This window comes from Excalfactoria chinensis, chromosome 2 (genome assembly GCF_039878825.1).
Source record: "Excalfactoria chinensis isolate bCotChi1 chromosome 2, bCotChi1.hap2, whole genome shotgun sequence".
NCBI lineage: Eukaryota > Metazoa > Chordata > Aves > Galliformes > Phasianidae > Excalfactoria > Excalfactoria chinensis.
This window is the reverse complement of record NC_092826.1, coordinates 121,204,385-121,230,432: the sequence shown is the minus strand read 5'-3', so window position 1 is coordinate 121,230,432 and position 26,048 is coordinate 121,204,385. Positions and strand designations below refer to the sequence as shown.

Genomic DNA, 26,048 nt, shown 5'->3' with positions numbered 1-26,048 from the left:
TATGCTATGTTGTGTTTTTGCTGTCGTTTTGAAGTTGTATTCAGGACAAACTGTTACAAAACACAGAGTGTGGGTGGGTACATGAGGTATTTACGGAATCGTAAAATATAGCTAGTTGGAAAGGAGCCACAAGGATCACTGAGTCCAGCTCCTGGCTCCACACAGCATCACCCCAAATCCAAACCCTGTGTCCAGATGCCTTCTGAACTCTGATGACTCCCCAAAGGAGTAAACAGCACCTCCCAGTTTCACGTTGAATCATTGAATCACAGAACTGTAGGGATTGAAAGGGACTTCTGGAGAGAATCAGATCCAACCCCCTGCTAAAGCAGGTGCCCTACATTAGGTCACACAGGTAGGCATCCAGGTGGCTATTGAATACCTCCAGAGGAGACTCCACAACCTCTCTCGGCCGCCTATTCCAGTGCTCTGTCACTCTGGCAGTAAAGTTTTTCCACATGTTTGTGTGTATTTCTTTTCACCACGATGGAAGAAGAACTGTATAGCATATGTGAGGAGTAAACACAACCTGTATTACATATTTCTGAAGAGGTCAGGCATTATATGAGAGTGTAGCATGCAGAGAGAGCAAGAACTGCTTTAGTTATAGTTGGAGTCATTAAAGTTTCTTTCTTGCTTTTTCTTCTTATCTTTCATTTCTTTTCTTATAAAAGCCATCAGGAGATTCAAACAGCTATCGCAGCTTTTAATAAACCCATTGCCATATTTCTTTGTTGCCACAGGAGTTAAAAATTAGTTGTTAATGAAAACCGAGGTTAATATCAGCCACCCCAGCAGCCAAAGACTTGTGATATAACCGTATCTCTATCACACGTTTTGATACGCGCAGAGCCGCCCGGCCGGGGCCTTGTCCTGTGCGCCGGGAGGCGGTGCCGCTCCGCTCCCATGGCAACAGCGGAGGCCGCGCCGCGGCGGGAGGGTGGCAAGTCGGCTCCATGGCCTCCCTGGCCGAGCCCCCCGGCGCACGGCCGCACTCCCGCACCCCCGCCCGTTCCCCCGCCCGCTCCCCGGGGCTGTCCCCGGCCCTCGGCCCCTCTCGCTGCGGCGAGGAGCGGCGCAAGGCCGCCTCGGGCGTCGTACAGGTGAGCTCCCCAGCGTCCGGCCCCGCACGGACGTTGCCTTGCGTCCTCATGTCGTTTCCTGTTGAAAAAACGCGGCGCTTGTATATTTAAGGTCTAAGCACCTTACAAGCGCAGTCTGACAGCCGTGTCTAAGAAGTGTGACTTTTTCAGGAGACACAGGTACGGCCGGTGGACCTGAACCATGCCATCAAGCTGCTGGAAGATGCAAGCAACGTAAGTAAAGCTGAGAAGACTTTGTTTCTGCTGAGCATGCAATAACGGTGTGGAAAAGCATCTGACACAACCACGTTGGTACCTGCACCCAGGAAACCATCTGCCCTGGTGGCTAGGGCTCCAAAGCACAAAGCTGTGCTATTTGTGCAAGAACACTTCTTCTAAAGATAGTCATTTTAATAGAAAATGGCACCTGTGAGTTTCTTGCCTGTTAAATATCCCTATGTGTCTTCACATGGGCACTGTCTCAGAAGGGAGAAATGCTCGCTCAAAAGCTGGATGTGCAGTTACTGGTTTATCTGGAGTTTTACAATGCTGAAGCCCTCAGCTGAAAAATGGAAATAGATACAGTAGTATGTCAGAAATGTATCCAGTCCCCCAAGTTAACTGCTAGCATTTCTCCAAGGAACTGATGTTAAGGGAAGGATCACCATGTTCAACAGCAAATATGACCACCTGGGCATACAGGAGAGCAGGATCTCAGTCTTCCAGATTGTCTTTGATGTTCATAGAATGATTTGACAGTCTAAATTCACTACGCCATTAGTCACTTGGATCTGGAAGCTTAATAATTTATATTCTTCAAATAAGACCTTGAATGGTGTTTTTATAGCACCCTTTAAGTTGATGTCTTGCAGAGAACTAGTCTGTGTCTTTTTTTCCCCCCTTTTGGCACCGATAGAATAAACTTACTGATTGAATAAAGATATTCTGGATGATATTGTTTGTTGTTCCTCTGCACAATGTGGAGTTTCTGATGAAATGCCCTCAGGATTCTGGGCTTGTAGACTCCTGACATAACTTTCTGGCCTGCCTCAATTTGCAGTGCTCTGGCTCAGTGTGAAGGTGCTCAGGAGGGTTGTAATGAATACTGCATGCCCTGGTAAACTGACATAGCCTTTTCTAACTTTGCATTTCCAGACTGTTTCCTACTGGTGGTAGAGTTCTACTTATAGCTACATTTATACATAACACGTTTATCTCATGGGAAACACAGGTTGGATTTTTGTAGCATGCTCTCACAGGATCCCAAAGAATGTAGTAGAAAGAGCTCACACGTTATTAGAACAAAAGACGCAGTTGTAAAATCTCTTTAGTTACAAGAGTACAGGCTCTGTATTAGGAGCTCACAGCTTGATCAAGGAGTTAATCCTCTTGCAAAGCACTTTTCATTGCGTCTTGTGACTTTTTAATCTGGTTTCTACTTTCATTTAAAATTAAAGGGGGCAAATATAATCATTTAATGTTCTAAGGCAAACTGCAATTAAAAGCTACTTTCCATTCTTATATTTAAGAGAGATTTGGAAGATGAGCAGCTGGAAGTTCTCAAGAAGGTAGTCAAGTCTTTTGAAAATGGGCTTGTATCCTTTTTGCCACTCTGTAGAATACTGGAGTTGCTGTATGTTATGTATGATAATATTCTGTCTTTTCAGCAAACCGTTCTTGTTTCCACATGAAGAGCAGTGATAGTCCAAGGGTGTTCTCTTCATTGATTTTATGCACATACAGCCGAGGTTGTTATGATAGCAAGATTCCTGGGTGCTTGATTCATTTGCTACAATATTAAGTAGAGGAATCTCAGCTTTGCAGTCTTTGAAGAAAAACCAAGACTGTTAATCTGAAACTTCTGTATGTTTTAAGTAAAACTGAAGGAATTAATTGGAAATACTTGGGAAAATGTGGGCATTTGAAAAAGTAGGATTAATTTCATACAGTTCAGTTAATTGCCACAATGATTTTAGCTTTCAGATTAGTACATAATTGAGTCGCACTTACAGTCAGTATTCACGAGCAAGTTGATTTGCAGTAACTTCTGTGTTCCAGTGACCAGTTTTGATCATGTGCCTCTAAATTTGGTAATATATGCTTAGGTTCAAATTCTCAAGTTTTAGTACTCCAAGTACTAAAGTACTACACCTGGGACTAGGATAGGAAAGGATTTAAATACCACAAGGCTGTTTCAGACAGAATTTAGGTAGATAAATCTGACACTGTGATGTTTCTGCCCTATATTTTTCGATACTCAGTTCTGAACTTGCATTGAGTTCAGCTGAGCAGAAAGCTAAATGAGACCTGCAGGAGTTTCACTTCTGTAAAAGGAATGCTGCTTCCAAAGATTGAAGTGTAGACTCATGAGCTTTGTTTTAGTCTTCTAGCTTTAAAAGCATTGGTCTTGGTTTTGTCTTTGAAATACAACACAGTTTTCAAGCTTTTCATTTAATTCATAGCAAAACAAACAGTTGGATTTCCTTATCTTTAAACTGAAAGCCCCTTAAGGATTTAGCACAAATAATGGACATTCTTAACCTGTGTGCAGAAAAAGTGAATAAAGAAGAAGCTTTCATTGAACCTGTATGTGAGCTTATTAAATTATGGGGGTAAGTATTTAAGCCCTTTTATAGATTTCAAACACTACTTATTAACACATTCATACAGTTTGTAAAAGAACTCCTGTATTCCTATGGCACCTGTAATAAAAGGCATCTGCTTCTGCAAGGTACCTATTATGTCACCCTTCCTTTTCATGAACAGTTTTTACCTTGATTTCATTTTCTATTGGCATGAAGGACGTGATTTAGGAGCCAAGTATCTGTGGAGCCACATATTACATCATGCAAAATGGTATTATAGTTAGCCCCAGCTTACTTGGAAGTAAGATTCCCCAAGGTGCTTCATTGCCTAGAGTTAAGTTATCCTGGGACTGGTGCCCTCAAGAGGTTCAGCTGTTAAGTCTTACTGAGTGTGTTTTTGATGTTTCAAATGAGCTTCCTCAGTGAGTTTAAAAAACTGACCCTTAAATACCTGAAGGCAAACTTTGGTAAATGACAAGCCATGTTGCAAAAAAGGAAGTGTTTTGGTAATTGGAGGATTTCAAATTGCTTTACAAACATGTGTTATAAACTTTGTGGCATCTTCATTGTCATACTGTACTGCAAATTACTGGTAGAATAGAGTTCAGGTGTTACCCATACCTGTCCATACCTGTCTCCTGCTTCTGAAGATCTTGTAAGTTGCTCATGGACTTTTTGTAGCTAGTTACTCAGGTATTCAATTGCAATTGCTGGGAACAAGGAGGAAAATAATTATGCCATGTGGTAAATGAGTAAGCTGGGTATTCAAACAGGATTTTGCATAGTTTTCTTTCAGCTTTTGGCTTTAATAAATGTAACGTTTTTGAGCTGAATCGTTTACTTCAAAGAGCAGTTATACTGCTTTCCTTTGCTGCCACTCAGTGGAGAATGAGAAAGTACATCATGGAGGTACATTAACTTGTTTGTGTGGCAGAAACATGGCAAAAAAAAATGAGGACATAAAGTTGATAGAAAGTAGTTGTGAGTAGCGGCTTTCATGTTTTTGTAGTAGCTCAGCAACTCGGGTTATGTAATAAATATATTTTGTAAGATTGTGCCCTTGGGTTCTACTTTAATTTTTGTATTATGGAAATTTCCCCACAATTCACTACAAAGCCTCTAACTAGAGGAGGGGCTGCGACTTAACAGTTCCTTTTTGATACTAGAACTCTCATAGCAGAATTTTCCACTCTTTTGTAACTGCAGCTATTTGCCCGTCTTCCCACTTATTTCAGTGTCTGTTTCTTTCCCCACCCCTTCCCCACCCCACACATTTATTCTATTCTATTCTTCAGTCTCTCCTTTTCTCTGACTGTGTTTACAGAGGTAAACCTACCGGAAAGCTGTTTCTGCACTCTGAGCAGCAGAGACCTCAGCATAATACTGTAGTGTGTACTCTTAGAGAATTTTTAGCTCTTATGTGTTTATGTCGTATTCTCGAGTACTTTGCAAATGTTATTGGATATTTCTTAATATCCTGTTTTTTAAAAATGAATATGTAATTGGACTATTTTGAGTCAGTTTATTGGTTTTATTTTCATCTATTTCTAGAGGCCTTGCCCAGGGATATGATTTTGTTTTCCATGTCTGCTTATATCTATTCATAGTGAGACTCTGGAATAGTTTGATAGTATCTCAGTTCAAGGATTGCATCTTCCACGTTTAAATGACATTTGTTCATTCAGAGAATTTCTGATTGTACCAAATATGAATTATGGAAATGTTCTCTGTGAAATACATGCCAAAACGCAGTTGCTGTATTATAGAGCTGGAATTCTCAGCACAGAAACAGCGTGGCAAAGAATGTACTTGTCTTGCAAAATGTGTCCATATTTGCAAAAATGTTTGAAGGAAGGAGGGAAAAAGCTGTTGAGCTATTCTGATGGTATATTAAAGTGTTCTGCAGGATTTTAAACATGCTTGTAATATTTCTTTATTTCATTTTGTAGCTTGCCATTTCAAAAGAAGAGATTATCTGATGAAGTAACCTATTCTGTGGCAGTTTCAAAATGCATTGCACAACTTGGTGAGTGTAGACTGAGATGCCATAATGCCATCAGTATATAACATGAACTCTATTGTTATCACAATTTCGATTGCTTGTTACTTCTGTAGTAAGTGCAAGTCATTTCTTTCGATTATTCAGTCAGTACTCCGTGCTTTTTAGTATTTAGATACCGCTTATTTTGCTGTGCAGCTAACTCAGAGATGAGCTTAAAGTTACCTGTTTGCCAGTGTCAGAAGCCATGAGATAATTTTATCAGCGGAGTTGAAGAACTAAACTTGTCTGCAGCTTGTTTGATTGCCTTTTGTTCTGAGAAAAGTGTGTATTACTACACTGAAATCTGGGATAAGGGGAATATGTTCCTTTTATTCTTCTTTGAAACCAAATGGAATAAAGAAGTTAGAAACAGTAACTCTTAAATTTCAGCTCCTGCCTTCAAAACCTGAAAGCCTAAGTTTTATCACCTACAAAGGCAAAGTACAGCAAGTCAATGCCATGCTGTGCCTTACTAGGAGCAGCAGTTCCTGACTTGGCCTTTGTCTTGCATCTGAGCTTTAAGCTTCTATCCATTTTAAGAAACCTTTAGAGCAAAAGGTGTGAAACTTACTTACCAGTGTCACTGGACGTCTTAGTTCCAAAGTATCTTGTTAAATGTCTTTGCATATGATATTTGTGATTTTCAAAGAAAGTATTGCAAGTCTTGCAGATCAAAAGGGTAAAGAATGAAGCAGTAGTGACTTGTCAGTTCACCTGGCAGAAAATGCTCCATCAATAGTATGGATGGCATGATATCCACCAGTAGTTCCAATAGCACAGGGGTAGCACAGTCAGCCTGTCACAAGTGAAAGAAGATTGTCCTTCAAATCAATGAGAAAGAAATCATTCTTAAGTCTTGGTAACAGAATGGGCTGTTTCAGGTAATTCCAGATTCTCTTTAGAGTAGCCTGTCCAAAAAGAGATACTAAAATCTGAAATTGTATTTATATTATGCATGCTAGGCCCTGGTAGGTCTCAAAGAGTTTCTTTTTACCTTGTGGAAAAGGAATGCTTTTCGTGCTCCCATTGTGTCATATCATGTCTTCTGGAAGTGTGTCTGACATGATGACAGCAGCCTGGTGTTGTACCTTTCTCCTGAGTACCTTCTGGAATAACATCCTGTCTCATAAGGGTCTGTAGCCGTAAAGCAGAGGAGGTCACCTCTGGATAAAACTTATGCTACTCCTCCAAGGCTACTTTGTCTTATTCAATGTTGGGGTCCTGGTTCCTTGAGTATTTTGTAGTCAAACTGCTTGCTATGTAGAAAGATTTGTAGGGGTTGTTGCCAGAGGAAAAACAAAGTACTGAAAATAGAATGATGGTGAATTTCTACAACGGTTAATAACTTTGTGTGTTATTTTGTTTTTCTGTTTCTGGCAGGTTGTTTGATGAGGGTGCCAAGTTCTCAAGTTAGAATACAAATCTGTAAGAGTATAATTAGCTTTTATAAGATGGAGCTACCTAAAAAACTACTTCCAGGTAAAGCACAGTGTTTTCAAGAAGAAATCTGTGTTTATAGCCAGTTTGAAATGGGTCCTTTAATTAGGTGATTTTTTTCTGTATAACCTTAGTCACTGCGTCTCTTACATTAAATATGTAGCATTGCTGAGTATGCAGTTAATATATTCTTACAGACATACATACCCAAAATATTAAATTATTTCATCAATGTGCAATGAATTATTTATTACATTTATAGAACTAGGATTAAATAGTATCCAGAAAATGTGAAGCAGTCACAAGTTCTCGGAAAGAATGGGTAATGGAGGAAAAAAGACTAATTAGGACCAGATTTATAAGAAAGGAAGCATAATTTTCAGCTATGTATATGCAGCCTGGAGAAAAGCAACTCTGGTTTCACTTGTGATGCTCATAAGGGATAAGTCTGAACCCATCTAATTTTAATCATGCTATTTTGGAAACATTTCAGTATAGACCGTGAATAAATTATGGAACTTATCTGTAGAAAGAGGCTGGTGATGGTTGCAGATGAGCTCAGGCACAACCCTTTGGTAGTATGGATATATGTGCAAACTGTAATCAGAACGCAGTTCTGTTTATTCCTTCAACACTTATGATGATATCAGAGTCTGTTACCAGAAAAAGTCAGTTATGGTTCCCCTCTTAGCGGGACACATGATCAGTGCTGGAAGACAGTACTAGGTTGGTAATATGGCCAAGCTACAGATGAGCATTGGTGCAGCGTGGATCCAGAGTGCAGCTGAGGTAGCATGTTGGACTTCAGTCTGCCCCCTGCTGTGTTCCCACAGTGTGGCACTAGCTCCTGTGCCCTCTTGATAGTTGTCATTTATTTCTCGACGTCTAAAGAAGCTGTCACTGCAACAGCCCTCACAAGGTGCTGGAAGCATGGAAGTATTTAAATCTGTTCTTAACTTACAATTGAGATTCCAAGTCCTACGAGCAGTTATGTATGCATTTGTTTGTATATCTATGTATAGTTCAATCAACATAATAGAATGTTAAAATAGAGATTTAATTCTTCTTCTCCAGATTTAGGGGGAAAAAAATTGCTATCTCACTTAAAAGAAAAAGTATTTCAGTCTGATTTTGTGAATCAAATTCTTCATCTCGGTGTGCTTTATTTTATGTGTCTGCGCTATCCTCTCTTATTCACATATTTACCAGGTCAAGACGCCAAATCTGTTTGGACTTGTTAGTACGTAAGCTGGGAGGCTGCTATTGCCAAATGTACTGGATGCTGGCATGCCAGACAGTGTTGCAGTGTTATTCTGTTTTGTCTACTGTACTTTTTAATAATTGCTAATATTTCCTTTGATCTTTTGTCCCTCAGAAATTGAGCTGATATTTTCCTAGAGCAGTCCATAAGGATCTCTTACTTATAAAATGATACCAATTTAGAACCCATGAGAGTTTATACTTAATTAAAACTGCCTTTCACTATGCGCATTATTTGCATTTCTTAGTCCTGCATCTCATGTTATTTAATATATATATTTAAACTATTTAAGATACACTTTACATTCACAAGTTAGCATGTGTAGATGTAGATTCTCAGCGTTTCCCTTTCCTCTGTGATTCAGTGATATGGATTCCCATATTCATGAGCAAAAGGAAGACCAGGGATACATTAGAAATTCAGGCATGTAAATCGAAGTTTGGATTCACATGCTTTAGGTAATGTGATAATGGAAGGCATTAATTACAGGTGAAAAGATTAAAGAACTAGATTCTGCACCAGCATGTAGGAAGACCCCTCCCTACATGTCATTTCACTCTTATTGTAGAAAGCAGTTTAGGTGTTTATATAGTATTTCAGTCTCCTAGAGGGTGAACCTATTGAGTATGTTTTAGGCACTGTGTTAATACTCAGATATAATCAGCTCCTGTTGTGTTATTAGATTTTTTTCCATTGATCTAAATCTAGGGAAATATGCCACTCCCATTTTAATTCTTTCTTGATAAAGGTTGAAAAATTCATGAAATAACCAAATATCTGAATTTACTGTCTTATAATAAAACCAATTCTATCTGCAGGTTACCAGCCAACAAGTGCAAACTATAAGATTCAGATGGCTGAATTAGGAGGATTAGCAGAAACTCTTGTTTTATCTCTAGCATTAGTTGAAAATCAACTTACTGAGAAGTTGTGGGTTCTTAAAGCTCTCCAGCATCTCTCCAGCTCTGGTTAGTACAGATTGCTCTTTCAGCAGTCTTACCTTCCCTGATCGTTTGTTCTCTAGAACAGTGAGTGACCTACTTAGAATTAATTGTTCAGATTTTCATTATTTCAGGAGTAAATTGCAAACATATGATGAAGGCTCAAGCAGCCAGCAGACTCTGTTTGTATCTAAATGGCACTGATCCCTCAGGACAGATGGTGTTCCGCTCATCAGAAATCCTATGGAACCTTCTAGAAAGTACCTCAAAAGAAGAAGTTGTTAATGAACTCAGTAGCTTGGAGTGTGTACAGTAAGTACAGTGAAGCATTTTATGAATTACTTTTGTAATTTTGGAGAAACCTAAAGCACTGTTATTGTGTTGTGTAATTATAAGTGATGGTGGGGTGCTGGAACAGGCTGCCCAGAGAAGGTGTGGGTGCCCCATCTCTGGAGGGCCAGGTCAGATGGGATCCTGGGCAGCCTGGTCTAGTGGCTGGCAACACTGCCCATGGCAGGGAGTTGGAAATAGATGATCTTTAAGGTCCTCTCCAACCTAAGCCTTTCTATGATTCTGTGGTAAAATTAGTAGTAAAGTCTGTTATGGCATATGGGCCTTTGTTCTAAATCCTCTGCTGAGGTAGGTAGGTAATGAGTTCTCTGTTAGTGAGTTACACTGTTTTTACTATTTGGGAATATATCATCTCTTCTCAATAACCGTTCAACAACATCCATGATTTGTGTCTTTCATTGAAGTAAGTCATTATAGCACATACAATAGAAGATGCATTTTTAAATACATTTGTGCACCTTGCATATATGCTTAAATTGTGTTTCTAGCGGTATGCATAAGAATACATTTCATATTGTCATTGTTGAACAGTAAGGCTTTAAAAAGTATGATGCTGAATGAGGATCCTTATACCTAGAGCTGTCTAAAATTAGAATATGGAGAGAGTAAAATGCTTTTCACTTTAAGTGCATTGAAGGAAGCATTTGTGGACCGGCTCATAAATGGTTTCCGCCATTGTGATCATCAGCTAAGGAACGACCTCTTGGTGATTGCCACATTAGTAGCTCAAAACTCTGCAGCATCTATGATTGTAAGTATTCATAATTATAGTTTTTAAGACTAATAACCTTTCCTTTTCTATTGTATACTTCAGAATTTTCACTGTTAAATTTCTGTTTGTTATACTCTGTCTTCAAGTGCTTAGCTAAGCCAAAAACCTTTCTGCCATTCCTTCTATTGCAGAGATTACAAGTCTATATGTCATCAGTCTGGTGTGCTAGCATCAGCTTTATTTGGTACTTAGGAAACTAGCTAATGATGTGCAAAAGTTATCTCCTCTTCATATTCTCCGATGTGCCATTCTGTAGCTGTGAGTTTTGTACTATGTTTCATTTGTTGTCCGAAGATGTAAAACAACCGACTGTATTCATATAGCCCAAATTCAGCCAAAGTGCCTTTGCCTTGTAAGAAGAGTCTTCCAAAAATGTCCTTTAAATAAGATGCTGAAAATTGACCAGATCCAGTTAATGAGGCACATAAATTCCTGCTAAAACTAGATCACCTAAATGCAGCCCTAAATGCATTATCATGACTTGTCTAAAAATTAGATGACTCGTTCTTTTGTTCCTGAATGTTTTCATGGCAGAATTTTTATGAGGAATCTGATAGAAGGCAACATTTATGGATGTTAATGTTCTTCTACTCTTGATTTACAGTTGAGATTTAGAAATGTGGCGTACAAACAGAATGACAAAGTAATCAAATTACTGTCTGTGTTGATCAACTGGCTGTACCAGAAAAGATTATTTTCAAGGGATTCATATCTAAACCTCTGTAGAATTTTCCTATTTGATGATGTTACCAAATAGATTTTATAGTCTGTTGTGAAGATTACAGATTCTTCATTCAGGTTTTCCATTTTATCACTTATCACATTAAGGAATGTCTGTCATGCAACTGCAGAAAGATATTTGATGTCTAAAGAATTCAGATTGTTTACGTGGCTGCAGAAATAGGGCAGTTTTATTTCCTACAAGAAACAATAACAAGGACGTGGCATTTTAAGTCCTTGTACTAAAAATAAATAGTGCGATCTCTGCTCACACTGTGTGCTGGTGGAAGGCCCGGTGATGAGTTTGCCTGAGGGCCGAGGCCAAGTTATTGTGCTTTTTTGTTTAAGAGCAGCATCCTACTAACTGCATTTACATGGCTTCCAGTCATTTCAGAAATGGCTCTTTTGTCTCTAGTACGCTCTGTGGACAACCCCTGTTGTCCTCTGTTAAACGGGACATAATTATCCTCCTGGTGGTCTGGTAGGCAATGTGGTATTTGTAAATGCAAGTTGCTCATACGTGCAGTTTTCATAAGCTTACTTGTAAAACACTGAAGCTGAAGTTGTATGTTGTGGTGATCTTGATGTACGAAGTTCTGTGTGCACAAATGTATTCTGAAAAAAAAAATAAAACCACACCTTCACAGTACTGTGAATGCTGTTTTCTTGTGTGGTAGATTGCAGTAGTGAGTATAGTGAGTACAGGTGCTTCGGACTTCCCCATACAAGTTCAGATTTGCACTGGGTGAGACATGGGTTTAAAGAATTGTACACTTAGCCCTATAGTTAATGAGTATTGTACAGTGTCTAAATTGAACTCTTTGATAAAATTATGTATTTTGCTATAGAATACATTAAATTCCATGTTCTGAAGAAAAAAAGATAACAAAATTAAATGCTCCATTTTAATTTTACATCAATTTATTTCAATTAATATGTTTATTTTGAATGTCTACTAGGAAAGTGGATTTACAGTGCTGTTAATAGTACTTGCAACGTTTACTGAAGGTAAGAGATTTCATACTGTGTAATTACAGTGTTTTTTTTCTTTTAATTGAAATTTTGACATAATGTATCTATTAACGTATCAATTTCCTTCGCAGTCAAAATTCCCAATCCCTTGTTAAAAGGTCTTAAATTTACCTACTCTTGTGAAGACTTTGAGATGAAGAAGTTATTGTTTAACATTATAGGGATCTTTTCTAAAGACCCGCATGCTCTACAGGTAAGTTCTAAGATAACAGAAGATACAGCAAGTAAAAATGAATAAATAAATAAATCCTGATTCCTATTTATCTGTTCATCTGATATTGTCCAGTAAACTGAAGCTAACTGTTTTCTAGATCAAGAATTCAAAACTACACACCATATGTAGCTCCAAACCAAGTCTGCTGTTTGAAAGCAGCATGTGCTTTGTTTTAGAGAAGCTGCAAACCTAGACCATGCAAGAAAAATGAGCTGACAAGTGACTGCAAAGCATTTTTGAGATACAATTGAAGAGCATAATAAAGTTATACAAACCACAGACTTTGGGAATGCTAGAGTATAAACACAGCTTGTCTGTACTTGTGCTGTTCCTGACATCCTTTCCCAATAAAAAATAATTTTCCTAGTGTAGGATGGATAAAGCAAACTGTAATGATGTTTCTTATTTGCATGTGAAACCTGTAAGCTGTCTCTTTCTTTTTTGAATCTGCAGCTTCTCAGTGAAAATGATGTGATCCCAGCTTTGCTGTATTATGTAAAACCACATAAAAAGCCTGGATTTCATGACTGGTCTGCTGCCCAATATGAGGAATTACAGCTTCATGCGATTGCCATTTTAGCTTCAGTGGCTCCCTTGTTAGTTGATAAATACTTGTCTTGCCAAGCAAATACTCTTCTCCTTGTGTTCCTAGAATGGTGTATAGGTCAAGGTCAGTAGATGTTCATGGCTTTTGTACTACAGTAACCTCAGCACACAGCTCACCTGGCCTTGATTTCTTTGGCAGGAAGGAAAAATGGAAAACTTGTGATGCTGAAGTGATTCTTTTTTTACATATGTCATATTTTAAGTTTTGGAAACTGCTTATTAACCTAATAAAGTAAAAATTAAAAATAATAATTAAAAAAAAAAGAAGAATTCTGTAATAATTTTCAATGTTAATCAAAATCAAACTTTTCTTTTGCATATAGTATAGCCCTTGACAGAATGGCTTCTTAATAAGTTATTTCAATCAAGAAGCTTTTTTTAGCAGTAAGATATTTTTGCTTGTTTTAGCTTACATGCACTGGCAAGGCCTTCTTTTTATTTATGGAAAATTCTGGGAACATTATTGTTATGGACACACATTGTCTGCCAAAGAAAATACTCTTTATGTTTGCTCCACAGATCCTTTCTTTGGTCAGGGGAACAGTTTCCATGGAACAGGTGGTCGTGGCAACAAACTTGCACAAATGCGCTACAGTCTGAGAGTGCTGAAATCTGTTGTATCCCTTTATGATGATGCTGTGAACCTTAATCTGTGTGACCAGGGAGCGATTAGCCAGCTTCTGGGTAAAGCGATGTTTTTATTGCTTGCAGTTGTATATTTCTTTAGACACTGGGAATTTTCACACCTTTTCATACAATGTGTTTTTAGTGTGTTACTGCTTAGTAGCACCCTTAGATGTGTACACCTTAAATACTAAAAGTAATTTGATTTTTAATTGAATTAATGCTGACCATATTCTTTCTCTGTCATTACACCACGTTTGTTGCACATTATTTGCACTGTCTGTAGGGAATCCTGTTGTGAGTCTGGTTCTACCTAAATCTTGTTGCACTGTGACTTTTCACAACTCCTCTTAAGAATAAAGGAAAATCAAAGCCAGTGTATTTTTATGTAAATAACATTATAAAGATTAAAACCAGTATAAAGCTGCGTAACCATTGTTCCTGTGATGTAGGCTTTTTTTTTTTTTTTTTTCCAGTAACACATTCCTACTATTACATGTAATTTTTAAGTTCCGATTCTGTTTTAAATTCTTACCTTATAATAATCAATTTTCCAGTACTCTGAAGGAATTGCACTGAAAGGAACAAATAGGTCAGACTGTTTGGGATTCAGTGTATGGTGTAATCGAAAGCCTAGAAACAGCAGATTTTATATCCTCAGCTGAAAATTGAGCTCCTCTGAAAGAAAACAAAAACGAAGCAAAAGCGAAACAAAAAAACTCTGTGAAAATGTTCAGATTTTAACGAGAGTGAAATTAGCAATATAACTCATGTATCACATTTCTGACTTCCACACAGAACATTCACATGTGTAAAATGTTCTCATTTGTAGATATCCTGAAGTACGCAGCAAACAATTCGGAACAAAAAGATGATGCCATTCTGCTGGAAATCCAGGCTAATACATTATTTATTTTGTCTGCCCTCTGTGAGAATGACGTCCACAGAAAGGTCTGTATCCTCCTTCCTCATCGTGAACATTATTTTGTTTGTTTGTTTCTTAAATCAATAGCAGACGCCAGCTGTAGTTCATTGCTAGGAGCTGATAACTGCTATATGTGACAGTGACTGTTAAAAATAAAATCACTCAGAAATCCATTAGCGAGTGTCTCACCTATTCAGTTGCTAATTTACATGTTTTTAATGAAGATATGAAAATGTGTTGAAGAATGGGATTATCAGTTAAGAAGAAATGAACAGTTTTCTTATGTTTATTATGAGAAATATATCCTGCTCTAAGCAGGGGACCAGATTTATTACGATATCTACACTTTAAATTTTAAATTTTCTTTGGATTTTCTTATGCGTAGCTATTTAGTAAATATTATTTCGGAAAAATATTGCTTTAATTATTTTTAGCAGGAACTCTTCCACCATGAAGGAGTGGATTTACTTATCTCATTCATTCAGATGGATCCAAAGAAGCTGCACAGTGGATTGGGCCACAATCGTCTCCTTTTCAGTGCACTGGACTGCTTGTGGTTAGTAAAGAAGTATTTTAGCAGTGTCAGCTGTTAAAAATAGCAGCTCGTGGATTTTTCATTTGCAATATTATGACCTTCCTCTGCACGTATGGGTCCTTCTTCCATTTAAAACATGTAAAAATTAATGCTCAACTAATTAAAAAAGAATACAAAAATAACAGATATTTTGCACAGATTACTTAGACAGGGGCACAGTGTGACGATCTAATTCCCTGCTTCCCTACACAGCAGTATAACTCCCTGCACAGGATGACCTCATAGCATCATAGAATGGCCTGGGTTGACAAGGACCACAATGATCATCTGGTTTCAACCCCCCTGCCACAGGCAGTGTCACCAGCCATCAGATCAGGCTGCCCAGGGCCACATCCAACCTTGCCTTGAATGCCTCCAGAGACGACCTGACATTTCAGTGCAGAGCTACCTGAAACTTTCTAGAAAAGAAGTTTCTGATTGGAGTCTCTAAATTACTTGAGAAGAGTAAACACAAGTTGATTACAGACCATTGTTAGCAAAAAATTGTTTGCTAACCACCTATACTGCCTGTATTGGACTGGAAGTTTTTCAAGAATTGCTATCAGAGACACAGATAAACCGAAGTTAATCTGTTTGAAGTCTGAGTTTGATAAATATGCAGAAGGCTAAATAGTATCATTGTCTGGGAGAACAGACAGCTCAGTGATGCAGGCAAACCCTTCAGCCTCTGCATTAATCCTGAAATCTGAAGATTATTGGAGACAGCAGTAACATCGTGAGTGCTGCTTTTATGATTGGTTTAAGCTGGGAGAAGCCAGCCCTGTTGCCCAAAGAAAGTCTCTTACTCTCTTAATTCTACTGCCAGAATATTTACATAGATTTGCAGTGAGCCAGATCAATGGTATCATGTAGCTAAACGTTAGCATCTTCTACTGTTTAAATCTATATTCTAATCCAGTTTGTAGTGAACCTGCTGAATTTCTTGGCTGCTATGAGGAAGGTGTGCCACCTACAGGAAAAGAAATTGTGGTGAAGTAGGTTCCATTTAATTATACAGTGTAAATGAAAATACACAAGGGCAAGTGTATGAAAATCATTTCTTCTCCTCCCTGAAGGTATTAAGCTTATTGAATACTAAAAAATTTTATGTAATTTGGTAAAATAAATGAAATATTTGTAGAATGCTCTAAAACATAAGAATGTTCCTACATGTTGAAATTTTTTCTGTTTAAGGTCCTGTGTCATCGGATGCTACATTGCTGAGAACTATTTTCTAGAACAACAGGGCATTTTTTTCCTCCTGGATTTGCTGGCGGTAGGAATTGTAATTATTTTTATTACAAAATAAAAGAGTAGTAAAAGAACATGGAAAACTGTATTTTTAATGGTATCTCCTAAGACTGTTGCAGTAATGACAAGAAGGCCAGCCTGTGTAATTCCCTGAGATAGGAAGGCAATCCGCACTCCAGCATATATGCTGAAACATGACTGGACAGATATTACATGTATCTTTTTTGTTAAATAAGTAGTTGGCAAAGTCTTAAATTTACCAAGGTTTGTTGGTTTTTTTTGCAAGGAAACTCAAGCTATGCTTTATTTTGAATGACATATCTGCTTAGAAAAGCATCTCCGTTCTTGATATTGAAGTTAGTAGCAGAGGAGTTAGTATACTCTTCAAGGCTTTAAAAGTTTTGATGTTTGAAGTTATTTTGTGCATGCAACAAAACAGCTACAAGTAGTGTAATAGCTACTGTTATGGATCTGTGGCTTGCATCTGGCACTAGCGTTCAAGCATTTCACAAAGCTGAAGACCCTTTTCTGCTGCTCAGAGATCTGGCCACAGAAGAAAAGAGATCTTCCACGGTACTGCTCAGCCTTTGCCTTCTGAGTCTGTTTCTTATGAAAATAAATCTTGGTAGTAGCACATCATCAAATACAATAATTCATCTGCATGTGAGCCTGGAGGCACCTATTAAGTAATTTGACACACAGGCATCTCACGTGGTCCTACACAAATTCCCCGTCACATTCTTCGATTTATGGAACTTTGCATGGCAAGAATCATGAAAGACTGAAAGTTTAGACACCTTTTTTCTTTTTTTGGGGGGGAGGGGGGTGCATATCTGTGATTAAAAGCTTCAAGTTACTCAATTACATATTACAGAACTCCTCTGTTTGTTTGTTTGTTTGTTTGTTTTTTAAGTTTGAATGTAGATTAATATTGTGCTATGACAAATTGAAACATTTTTTTCTATTTCTCTTCACCAAGTTAAAGCAAAAAAACCTGTGCAATATAATTCTTGGGATCCTCAGTGAGTTTTGTGACAATACCAAAACTGTTATGCACATCAATACCTGGCGGGGGGAGAACGATCAAACAGCAGCTAAACTGCTAATACAGCTCTGGAGACAGGTGGAACTGGACCTGGGAGTCCAACGTGATCGATATGGAAGGATTGCTGGTACGTTTTGTGATAGATGTGTAACTGTGAGCCAGGGAAGCTGCTCACGTAATAAATAAATAAATAAAATGTATTTGCTTTTGATGCCAGGATCATAATGAGAGTAAACTTGTAATATTTATGGCTTTATGCTGCAGTTCTCACCAAAGCCAGAATACTTCATTTATGTTTTATTGGAGTCTGGCCGCTAGATGGCACTTCCTACATTAGCTGGGGAAAACGAACCATTTCAAGTACTTTAAACTGGTTTTCTAACGCTGGAAAATTATTTAATTTCTTCCAAAAAATGACAGTCTGTTTCTTCATGTATTATAAAAATAAACAAGGAGAGCACCATGATATCACTCGCGCTAATTAATAAATGTGGCCCACGTTTCTGGGCAGACTGTTGAAATGTTTTATCTCTTGTCCACAATGTAATAGAGAACTGCCTTCTTTTGGAGGAGGTATCACAGAACAGATCATGTCAAAAATCATGCATGCCAAAGATGCGTGAAGCTTTTTTTCCCCCCCTTTTTCATTACAAAGTTAGCATTTCCTCTAATTTTAATAGCTTTGGGGACATACTGCCCAAACTGCCTCTTCACTCTTCAACTGTTTGTTGAGCTTTTTGTTTATTACATTTTGAAATGTTTAGATGTGAAGAGACCCATTGCTGGCAGCTTCCAGAAAGAGCAGGAGGTCACCCCTGTGCCTTCCGGCTGTCCCAGCTTTGCCGTCGTGGAGATTTCAGAAAACATACGGGCAAAACTTTACTCATTGCTGTGCAAGCTAGGTAAGACAACTGAATTGCCTTCTCAGTGCCCTATTTGTCATTAAACAAAACTTGTTCACTGGCAGTCGATCAAGTCTCTGTTAAAACAAAAAAAAAAAAAGAAAGGAAACTTGAGATGCATCATCAGTAGTCTGTTACTATTAGATGCTTGCTCATCCTCTTCTTAGAAGCCTCTTTTGATGGGGATTGCGAGATGTTTTGCTGCCCTTACCATTAGTAAGCTTTCCTAGAATCAAATCTAAAGTTTCATCAAAATGTTCAGTCATTTGTTTTCCTGCACATGGTATCTTTCACGTCTATTAACTCTTTACACATCGCTAGAAATACTACATTCTGCAGCCTTTACCCCGGTTCTCATTTTCTAGAATAGCCTCTAATTATTTTCATCTTTTTTTTTTCGTGAGTCTTTTCAATTGGTTCACATTCTTCTGTCATGTCCCAAAACTGAACTCACTCCAGCAGAAGCCTCACAGCCAAATAGAAGTATATTTCTCATCCTGCAAATAACCATACTGGCATTAATATAACAACTGCTATTGTCACAATGGCATTTCCTCACTTGATATTATGATCTTGTACAGCCTCCGGTCATCTAACATCTGGATCTGAGCAGCTGACTATTTCTGCATTCAGAATTTTGCATTTGTCCATATTGAATTACAGTCTGTGTTTTTAAAATAATTTTTCAAGCTGGCTATTTTAATTCGCATTCTAATCTTTGGCTTCAATTTGCTGTACTCTCTTCTAATTACGTGTTGTTTGCCCACTGAATAGTTATTACACCTTTGTCTAAAAACCTAATCTGAAGTTCAGATGCTTGATAAGCCTTCTTGCATGGTTGTACAAAAAAAAAACTAGGCAGAATGACATGGTCTTTTTTTACTGCTTCATGATGGATGTTAAAGTTTCCACTGTTAGCATTTAGCTACACAAGCCGTATTTAACCGCTGTTCTTTGTCTTCTAATTTTTTCTTTTTAAAGATAGACATTATATTGGTTCTTTTCAAGTCTGTCCTCAGCGGGTTCAATGATAGCAAGTGATAGTTCTGAGACTGCTTCATCCAGTTCCCTGGTTGCCCTAGGAACCAGCTGGTTTGAAAACATCTTCAGTTTCTCTAACAAACTATAGCCAATTCTTTCTCCGTTTTAAAACTTCTTATTAGCGTTAATTATATTAAGCTTGGATCATCACAGCTGAACTCTTTATTAAGTCAAAAAGGCATGAGATTTTGTTCCAGCTTTTTCTGTATTTATACATATCTCCTATGTTACTTATGTACTTTTTAACCTTTCCTGTGAAGTTCTGAAACGATGTGGAAGAACTGAAAAGAATTCCTATGGTCCTTTTCTACCATCTTTTTCTGAGTGTAGTTATACTTCACAATAGCCCGTAACAGAGTGGTCCCAGTGTTAATTGATCTTTATTTATGAAATTTCTTAACTTCAAAACATGATGTAATTATGCTATAATAAACAGATGCTGTGTTTCCAGTGATCACACAGATAGTGTGTTGAAATGTAGAAATAGCTTTCATAGGCTATGTAGAAATAGCTTTTTAAAGCACGGAGTGGAATAAACATTCAGCATACAAAAAAATATGAGACACAGTCCCAGCAACCATACTACTCTTCCTTATTCCTTCACACAGATTGTTAAAAATGTATTTTTAAGATGGATGTACTATGCTCAAGTTCATGAGGTAGAGATTTGCTTCATTACTCAGCTTTGAAACAAGGTGTTGGAGATCCTGTAGTACCATTCTCCTGTGGGATATTTCACAGCTAAAGCAAACTCTGTACTAAAACGCTTCTTGAGAGACTGTGATCTGTAGACTCAACTGTTTGTCTGCCTTAATTGAAAATCAAGCTCGCAAAAATAAAAAACCCGAAGTAAAGAAACAGCAAATGCAGAACTATCCTGGCTTTACAAGCAATTGGAAGGTCACTGGAGTGAAGAGTTACTATGGAGTGAATTTGAAGAAATAGGGGTTTTATCACCTAAATCCTGCTCCAGGATTGGAAGAGGGACTTACTGATGTACTTGTGATGAAGGTTTTGCATGTGATTATATATAAATAAGGTGGTGTCTTTTTTTAGACTGTTATATTTGAGGATGAATTAACCATGCTGTCACTACTGAGATGATTAATATTCCTTTATTAATATTCCTTTAGGTTTTGAAAATTTGCCTGGTTTGTCTGCTAAGGATTTTGTCACACTTGCTATCATACGGCGGTATATTGACTTTAAGGTGAGTATTGTGGAAGAAAATATTTCTCCTGAATGTATGTTTGCAAGAATAGCAAATTATCTCAGGATATGAGAAAGAAATAACCCTCCACAAGCTGTAACCTATGTCATAAGTCACCTGTTGCTTTATAAAAAGCATAAACTGCTATTTGGCATTAAAGGAAACTATCCCACCTCTGTCATTCCAGCATTTCCTGGCTCTTCTTTTCTATCTACAAATATTTGTGTTTGCATAGTGAACCAGACAAGAAAACAATGCTAATTAAGAGTAACTCAGGAAAATAAAAGTAGTTTTAACTGCTTGCCAGCTCAAGAAATAGGGTTGGGCCAGGAGTGGGGTAAGGATCTGAGGAGGGACTGAAGAGCAGGCCTGCTTCTTTGTGCAGCAGGGTCAGCATATGTATGGGTTTTGCTACTAAAGATCACAATAAACACACATTCTGATGAAGGCTTTTCTGTGCTTTCCCATCCTTGTACCCACAGTCAGTTCCCATCCATATTGTCAAATGTAAGGTATCACAGTGGTGTGCGGACAGGAAGCAAGAATAGGATAACAGCTTTTGTGGGGGCCATCCTGCTTAAAAGACACTTTAGTTCATGGCAATTTTCAGCTTAGGAACAAAGTCTGTGAGAGCCTGGGATGTCCAGGAACTAGTGATCATTATCAGCCTTGAGTTGATGATTCCCTTTTCCATTTACATCTCATGTTACAGATAGCATACATGGTGTGAGATTGTGCTGGGGAAAAAAGCCATCAAGACGCAACTCTTCTCTCTTGTAATTTGGTACCTTGTGCTTCTGTATCTTCTGTAGTTATCAGCATTCCTGTTGCTCAGTTTGTGGAGTGAATTTGGGACTCAGGGGCAGATTACCCTAAATGAATTTTGCATAGCGTTGCTGAACTTTAACCTTGCGTAACAACTTTGGGAAGTTAAACAACAATAAAAAAAGAGAGAAATATCAGCGTGTTGCGTGTATTCCATCTGCAGGTTGGAGAAGTTTGGAGTGAAGTGTGTGCAGAACTAAAAGAAGAATTCAGCCCTATTGCTTCAGATGAGGAAATCCTGAAAGTTATTTCAGAGGTGTCCGAAAATGTTGGAAAAATGGTCACTGCTTACCAGACGGAAGTGCTGGAAAATCATCATCACCAAGAAATCCATGAGGAAAAAAAAACATACACAAAGGTAAGGCAAGGAATATTTGTACAAGTGAAATCCATAGGATTTTTTTCAACTTGTATGTTGATTTTTTTTATACTATAAAACATTCAGAATCCCAAGTGGATACATTGCTTTAAGATATTCTAATATCTCAGCAGTAAAATTTGAATTAAAGCAATTAACCCCAGTTCTCTCTGTCTGTATAAGTTTTTCACTATTTAAAGAGTAACGTGAAAAAAATGAAGCAGTGTTATCAGTGGTGTATCAGCAACGGTATGATGAGAAATGCTAATTTTGGTACTGCCAAAGTTGCACCTGTCTGTAGCAGATAACAATTTGAAGTACCTATTGTTAACATGTCTGTTTCTTAAAATGAAATGTCTCTGTTTTAAACTCCTCTGGCTGAAGGCCCACAAGGCTTCATTACTTCATAAAGTGGGGCTTTGTTCTTCCTCGCATCCTGAAAGCAAGCAGTTGTAAACATTGTCCACCTTTGGTTATAAGGCAAGCATTAGGCATTGTTGCTTTTCTCCTATCTCATCCCCTCCTCCCTTCTGAGAAGTAAGACCAGTTGGACCAGATGTCTTAAATCTCATGGTTGTGTTTTGGAGGGAATGGCATGCATTCTCATGCATGCAGTTCTGTCGCCAGAATTGATGCCATCTCCGTTATTCATCATTTAAGACTAAGTGTACAAAAATAGTCATGAAAGATGTGGGGCTCTTCCAGTATCTGTGTTAGAAAACAAAAGGGAAAATTATCTTGCAGCAGTGAAGGTAAGCTTTGTTTTTGTTGCTGTTGTTTTTTTATGGGGGTACATACCTGAATTCTTTAAAGGACAAATGTATCTCTACAGCATTGTCATTCACATTCAGGTGAGTGGGATGAGCTAAGGTGATATAAAGGGACATGGTTGTACTGTCTTAACAGCGCAAGCAAAGAATTGAGGAAAGCTCATGGAAAGAGGATTGTGTTGTATTTTGTTCATCTCCTTTATATTACAGATTCGTGCTGTCCATAAGCAGAAAGAAATGGCAAAGAAATCTTGGGAAGATTTCTTAACTCGGACATCGAACTATGAAGCCCTGAAGGTAAAAAAAATCTGAGTGGTGGAGCAAAATGTGCATTCATAGTGTAGTTATAATAATTGGGAAGTTCCTAACGCTTCTCTTAATGATTGATGAAGTTATTCAAGTAGAAGATGCAGTTAATACTGTGTTCACACAAACTTAGAGGAATGAACTGTAAACTGTATTGGCAGAGCAATAAAGTCCTTGGTACTTCCACTGTTCTGATTATAGACTATCGTGGTTTATGGTAATAGGTGTATATATATATATACTCATATGTACATGTATTTGTGTATATATATCTATATACAGGACAGTAATGCTGTAACATTCTCATTAGTGACTCGGATATTAGATAAGCATGCAGTCTTCTCACTTTCATGCATAACACCAAGCTGGATGAAACAATCCACATGCTGTGAGGAGGGCTGCCATTCAGAAAGCTCTTGACAATCTTGAAGGAAGGACTGGCTCCAACTTCATGAAATTCAGGAAAATAAAATGTGATATCTTGCTTTTGGGATGTATAAAAGCTTTTGTGGCTCAGTACAGCCATGGGTCTGATGTGTAAATATGTAGTATATGGAAATCATGGGAGATGACATACAAAACAAAAGGCAACAGTGTGCTCTTGTGGTGATAAAGGCTAACAGCACATCAAGCTGCAGTCAGAATTCTGATTAAGGCCTACAAGATCCAGGAAATGATTATTTGCTTCTGGTCACTGTGAAACCGCATCACTTTATTCTGTTTTCACATCCTCAGTACAAGAGGGTTGCAAACCAGAGGGAGAGTATTGAAATGAAAGGCCAACAGATTTTTACCTCATTTTTTGTCATTTTGTTTGTGTATTTTCTTGCAGATGCAAATAATACAATTCATTCTGATTAAAACAATTTTACCTTTTTTTTTTTTCTTTTTTTTTTTTTTCCCCTGACTATCTCTAGAAAGCAAAAAGGCTTCAGGAAAAATCAATAGAGGCTTCCAAATCTAAATTAAAGACTCAAAATGGATCTGTCCATTCTACGGATATTAAAGGCCTGGGCACAACAGTAAGTAACACAGGATGTAGGATGGAATACATGTAGTTACATGCATATATAAAGAAGACTTTTAATCAGCAATATTTTGCAGAAAGCATCTGGAGTATGTAGATATAAACAGGGACGTTCTGAAAATTGCTAGTAGAGAGAAACACATTGTTAGGTTTCATTTTGGGCTTCAAGATAAAATTAATTCATTTCTTTGGAGGGAGAGAATTTAACAAGAAAAATATTCTTACAGTTCTGTAGTCAATATTGCAATAACTGTAGATAAAAGCAAGGAAGCAGGCAATCATTTTGCAGGAGTGTTTTAGGAAAACGAACGTATCACCAACACCAGGTGAAATTCCTTGTCTGCATTGCTTAGAAATGTTGCGAATGTCAAATATTGCTGGCAGTTTGTTTTTGTGGAAAAATCCTCTTTCCTTCTCTTTGCCAAACATCTTCAGTAGTAAGAGATGAAAATGAAGCAAAGATGGTTGGTGCAAACCAGTCAAAGTCAAGTTACCAGACAAATTAGCCACGCACACTCAAGGCGCGGCACTGTCTGTTTCAGTAGGTCATGGCTGGAAGATAGAGGTGTCACCCAAGGATTTTTCCTCAAAGACACAAACCTATTCAGTATAAAGAGTATTAATGAATCTGGAAGCAGCACGTCTCTTTCAGATACAGGCAATTGCATTCAGAGAAACAGGTTCTACTTTTTTTTTCATTTTTAAGTATGAATACATAGCAAAAACCTGTGGCTGATATAATGTACAAATCCAAATAGCACTGCACAACAAACTTCTGTTGTAATAAAGTCTTGGTGTTCTTTTCTTCTATTAGTAACATCAAGCATGAAAGCAGAATAGCAGAGTATATAAAGTTATAAAACCACTCTGTTTTTTCCATTGTGTTGATGGGAACAATTTGTGAATTTAGTATAAAGAATGATTTGAGCAGACCTAGGAAATTCCAGCATGCATCTCCGCCTTCTGAATAGTATTTTCAAAGACCAGTTCATGGTTTAAGTCTCATCTTTGAAATACTAACGTGGATGTCAAGCAATGCATTTATTTTGCTTTTCAGGTTGGATCTGGTCGCTTAGTAACAGTTGAAAGTACACCTTATCATTTAGTTGAAGGACCACTGGCTGCTACAGGCCTCCCTCCTAAAAGGATATCGTTTTCTGAAGAAACCTTAAGCAAGAACAAAAAGAGTTAACACGTTGGACTCAGCCAAGAAAGATTAGGCACTTGTAGGGTAAATAGTGTTCTGAGCAGTGCTGTTAATATTTAAGTTAACTGCGTGTGTATTTTAGGTACAGATGAAACATTTCGTATAGTTTTGCTAAATGGCATAGAACATCTTGAGAGTAAAATATTTTTTATAACTAATGCAAACATGGGGATGACATACTAATAAAATATCCTATATAGCATAGTACAAAGGCATGTTGAGTCTAAAGATTTTGTCTGTTAGTGTCAGGTTGCCCTGATCCCCTGTCAGCAGTTCTACAGTTTGGATTTCCATCTTCTGTTGACGCACACAACACACTGCAGTTTACGTATCTCTTTCTTTGAGCAGGGTGATGAACCTTCACGTAAATATACCCAGCATTTCATTTTCCTGGATGACATACTGGATAAAGTACCCACATGGTGTTTGTTCCGGTCCATTTTGTTTCCTGAATTACTGCCTTTAGCACTGGGACTTGAGCTAAAGGCTCACTAACAGGCATATCTGTGCCAATGGTTTCTCTAGGTCTGTTAGGGAGACTAGCTGAAATGTTTTGTACTTTGTAGATTGCTCACCATTCTTTAACTGGTTATTCAACTCTATTTATTTCATGGGTTTTATTACCCATGTTCCCTCCAATAAGAAATCTGTTTCACCATAGCCATGCTGTGCTCACGAGATGGTTAAGCTCCTTGAATTAGTTTTGCCAGGCTGGATGGTTTCTTTTGTTGTGAACTGTTCTCAAGCGTCTTGCACTTTCAAACCATTTCACTCATGAGTCTCCTCGGACGTGGTGTTTCCTGCTGTGACAGGGATGGATTGCATTCCCTTCCTTACCTGTATGAATGTGTAATTAAAGAACAGTCTCATGCAAAGTATCCTTCTTAAAGCAGTGTAATGGTGTTTCTGCGAATAACGTATTAATAGGCAAGGAAATGACT

The 26,048-nt window shown here is 37.9% G+C and overlaps 1 protein-coding gene across 4 annotated transcripts; it reads left to right on the top strand.

The window, feature by feature from the left end:
* Positions 1 to 921: 921 nt before the first annotated feature.
* On the top strand, positions 922 to 25,984 carry CFAP69 (cilia and flagella associated protein 69). 4 transcript variants are annotated; one of them, XM_072328953.1, is made up of 23 exons: positions 922 to 1,103; positions 1,254 to 1,316; positions 2,612 to 2,677; positions 3,585 to 3,694; positions 5,617 to 5,693; positions 7,089 to 7,187; positions 9,225 to 9,374; positions 9,482 to 9,659; positions 10,326 to 10,449; positions 12,150 to 12,198; positions 12,294 to 12,415; positions 12,890 to 13,106; positions 13,562 to 13,726; positions 14,499 to 14,617; positions 15,029 to 15,147; positions 16,360 to 16,441; positions 17,396 to 17,588; positions 18,226 to 18,363; positions 20,538 to 20,614; positions 21,603 to 21,797; positions 22,778 to 22,864; positions 23,791 to 23,895; positions 24,958 to 25,984. In XM_072328953.1, exons 1-23 carry the CDS (start codon positions 957 to 959, stop codon positions 25,090 to 25,092), a joined length of 2,817 nt encoding a protein of 938 aa, XP_072185054.1. In that variant the 5' UTR covers positions 922 to 956; the 3' UTR covers positions 25,093 to 25,984. The 4 variants fall into 4 exon arrangements, with proteins under 4 accessions (XP_072185054.1, XP_072185052.1, XP_072185055.1 ...); XM_072328951.1 differs by having other exon boundaries at positions 15,026 to 15,147; XM_072328954.1 differs by lacking the exons at positions 2,612 to 2,677; positions 3,585 to 3,694 and having other exon boundaries at positions 966 to 1,103; positions 15,026 to 15,147.
* The last annotated feature ends 64 nt before the right edge of the window (positions 25,985 to 26,048 follow it).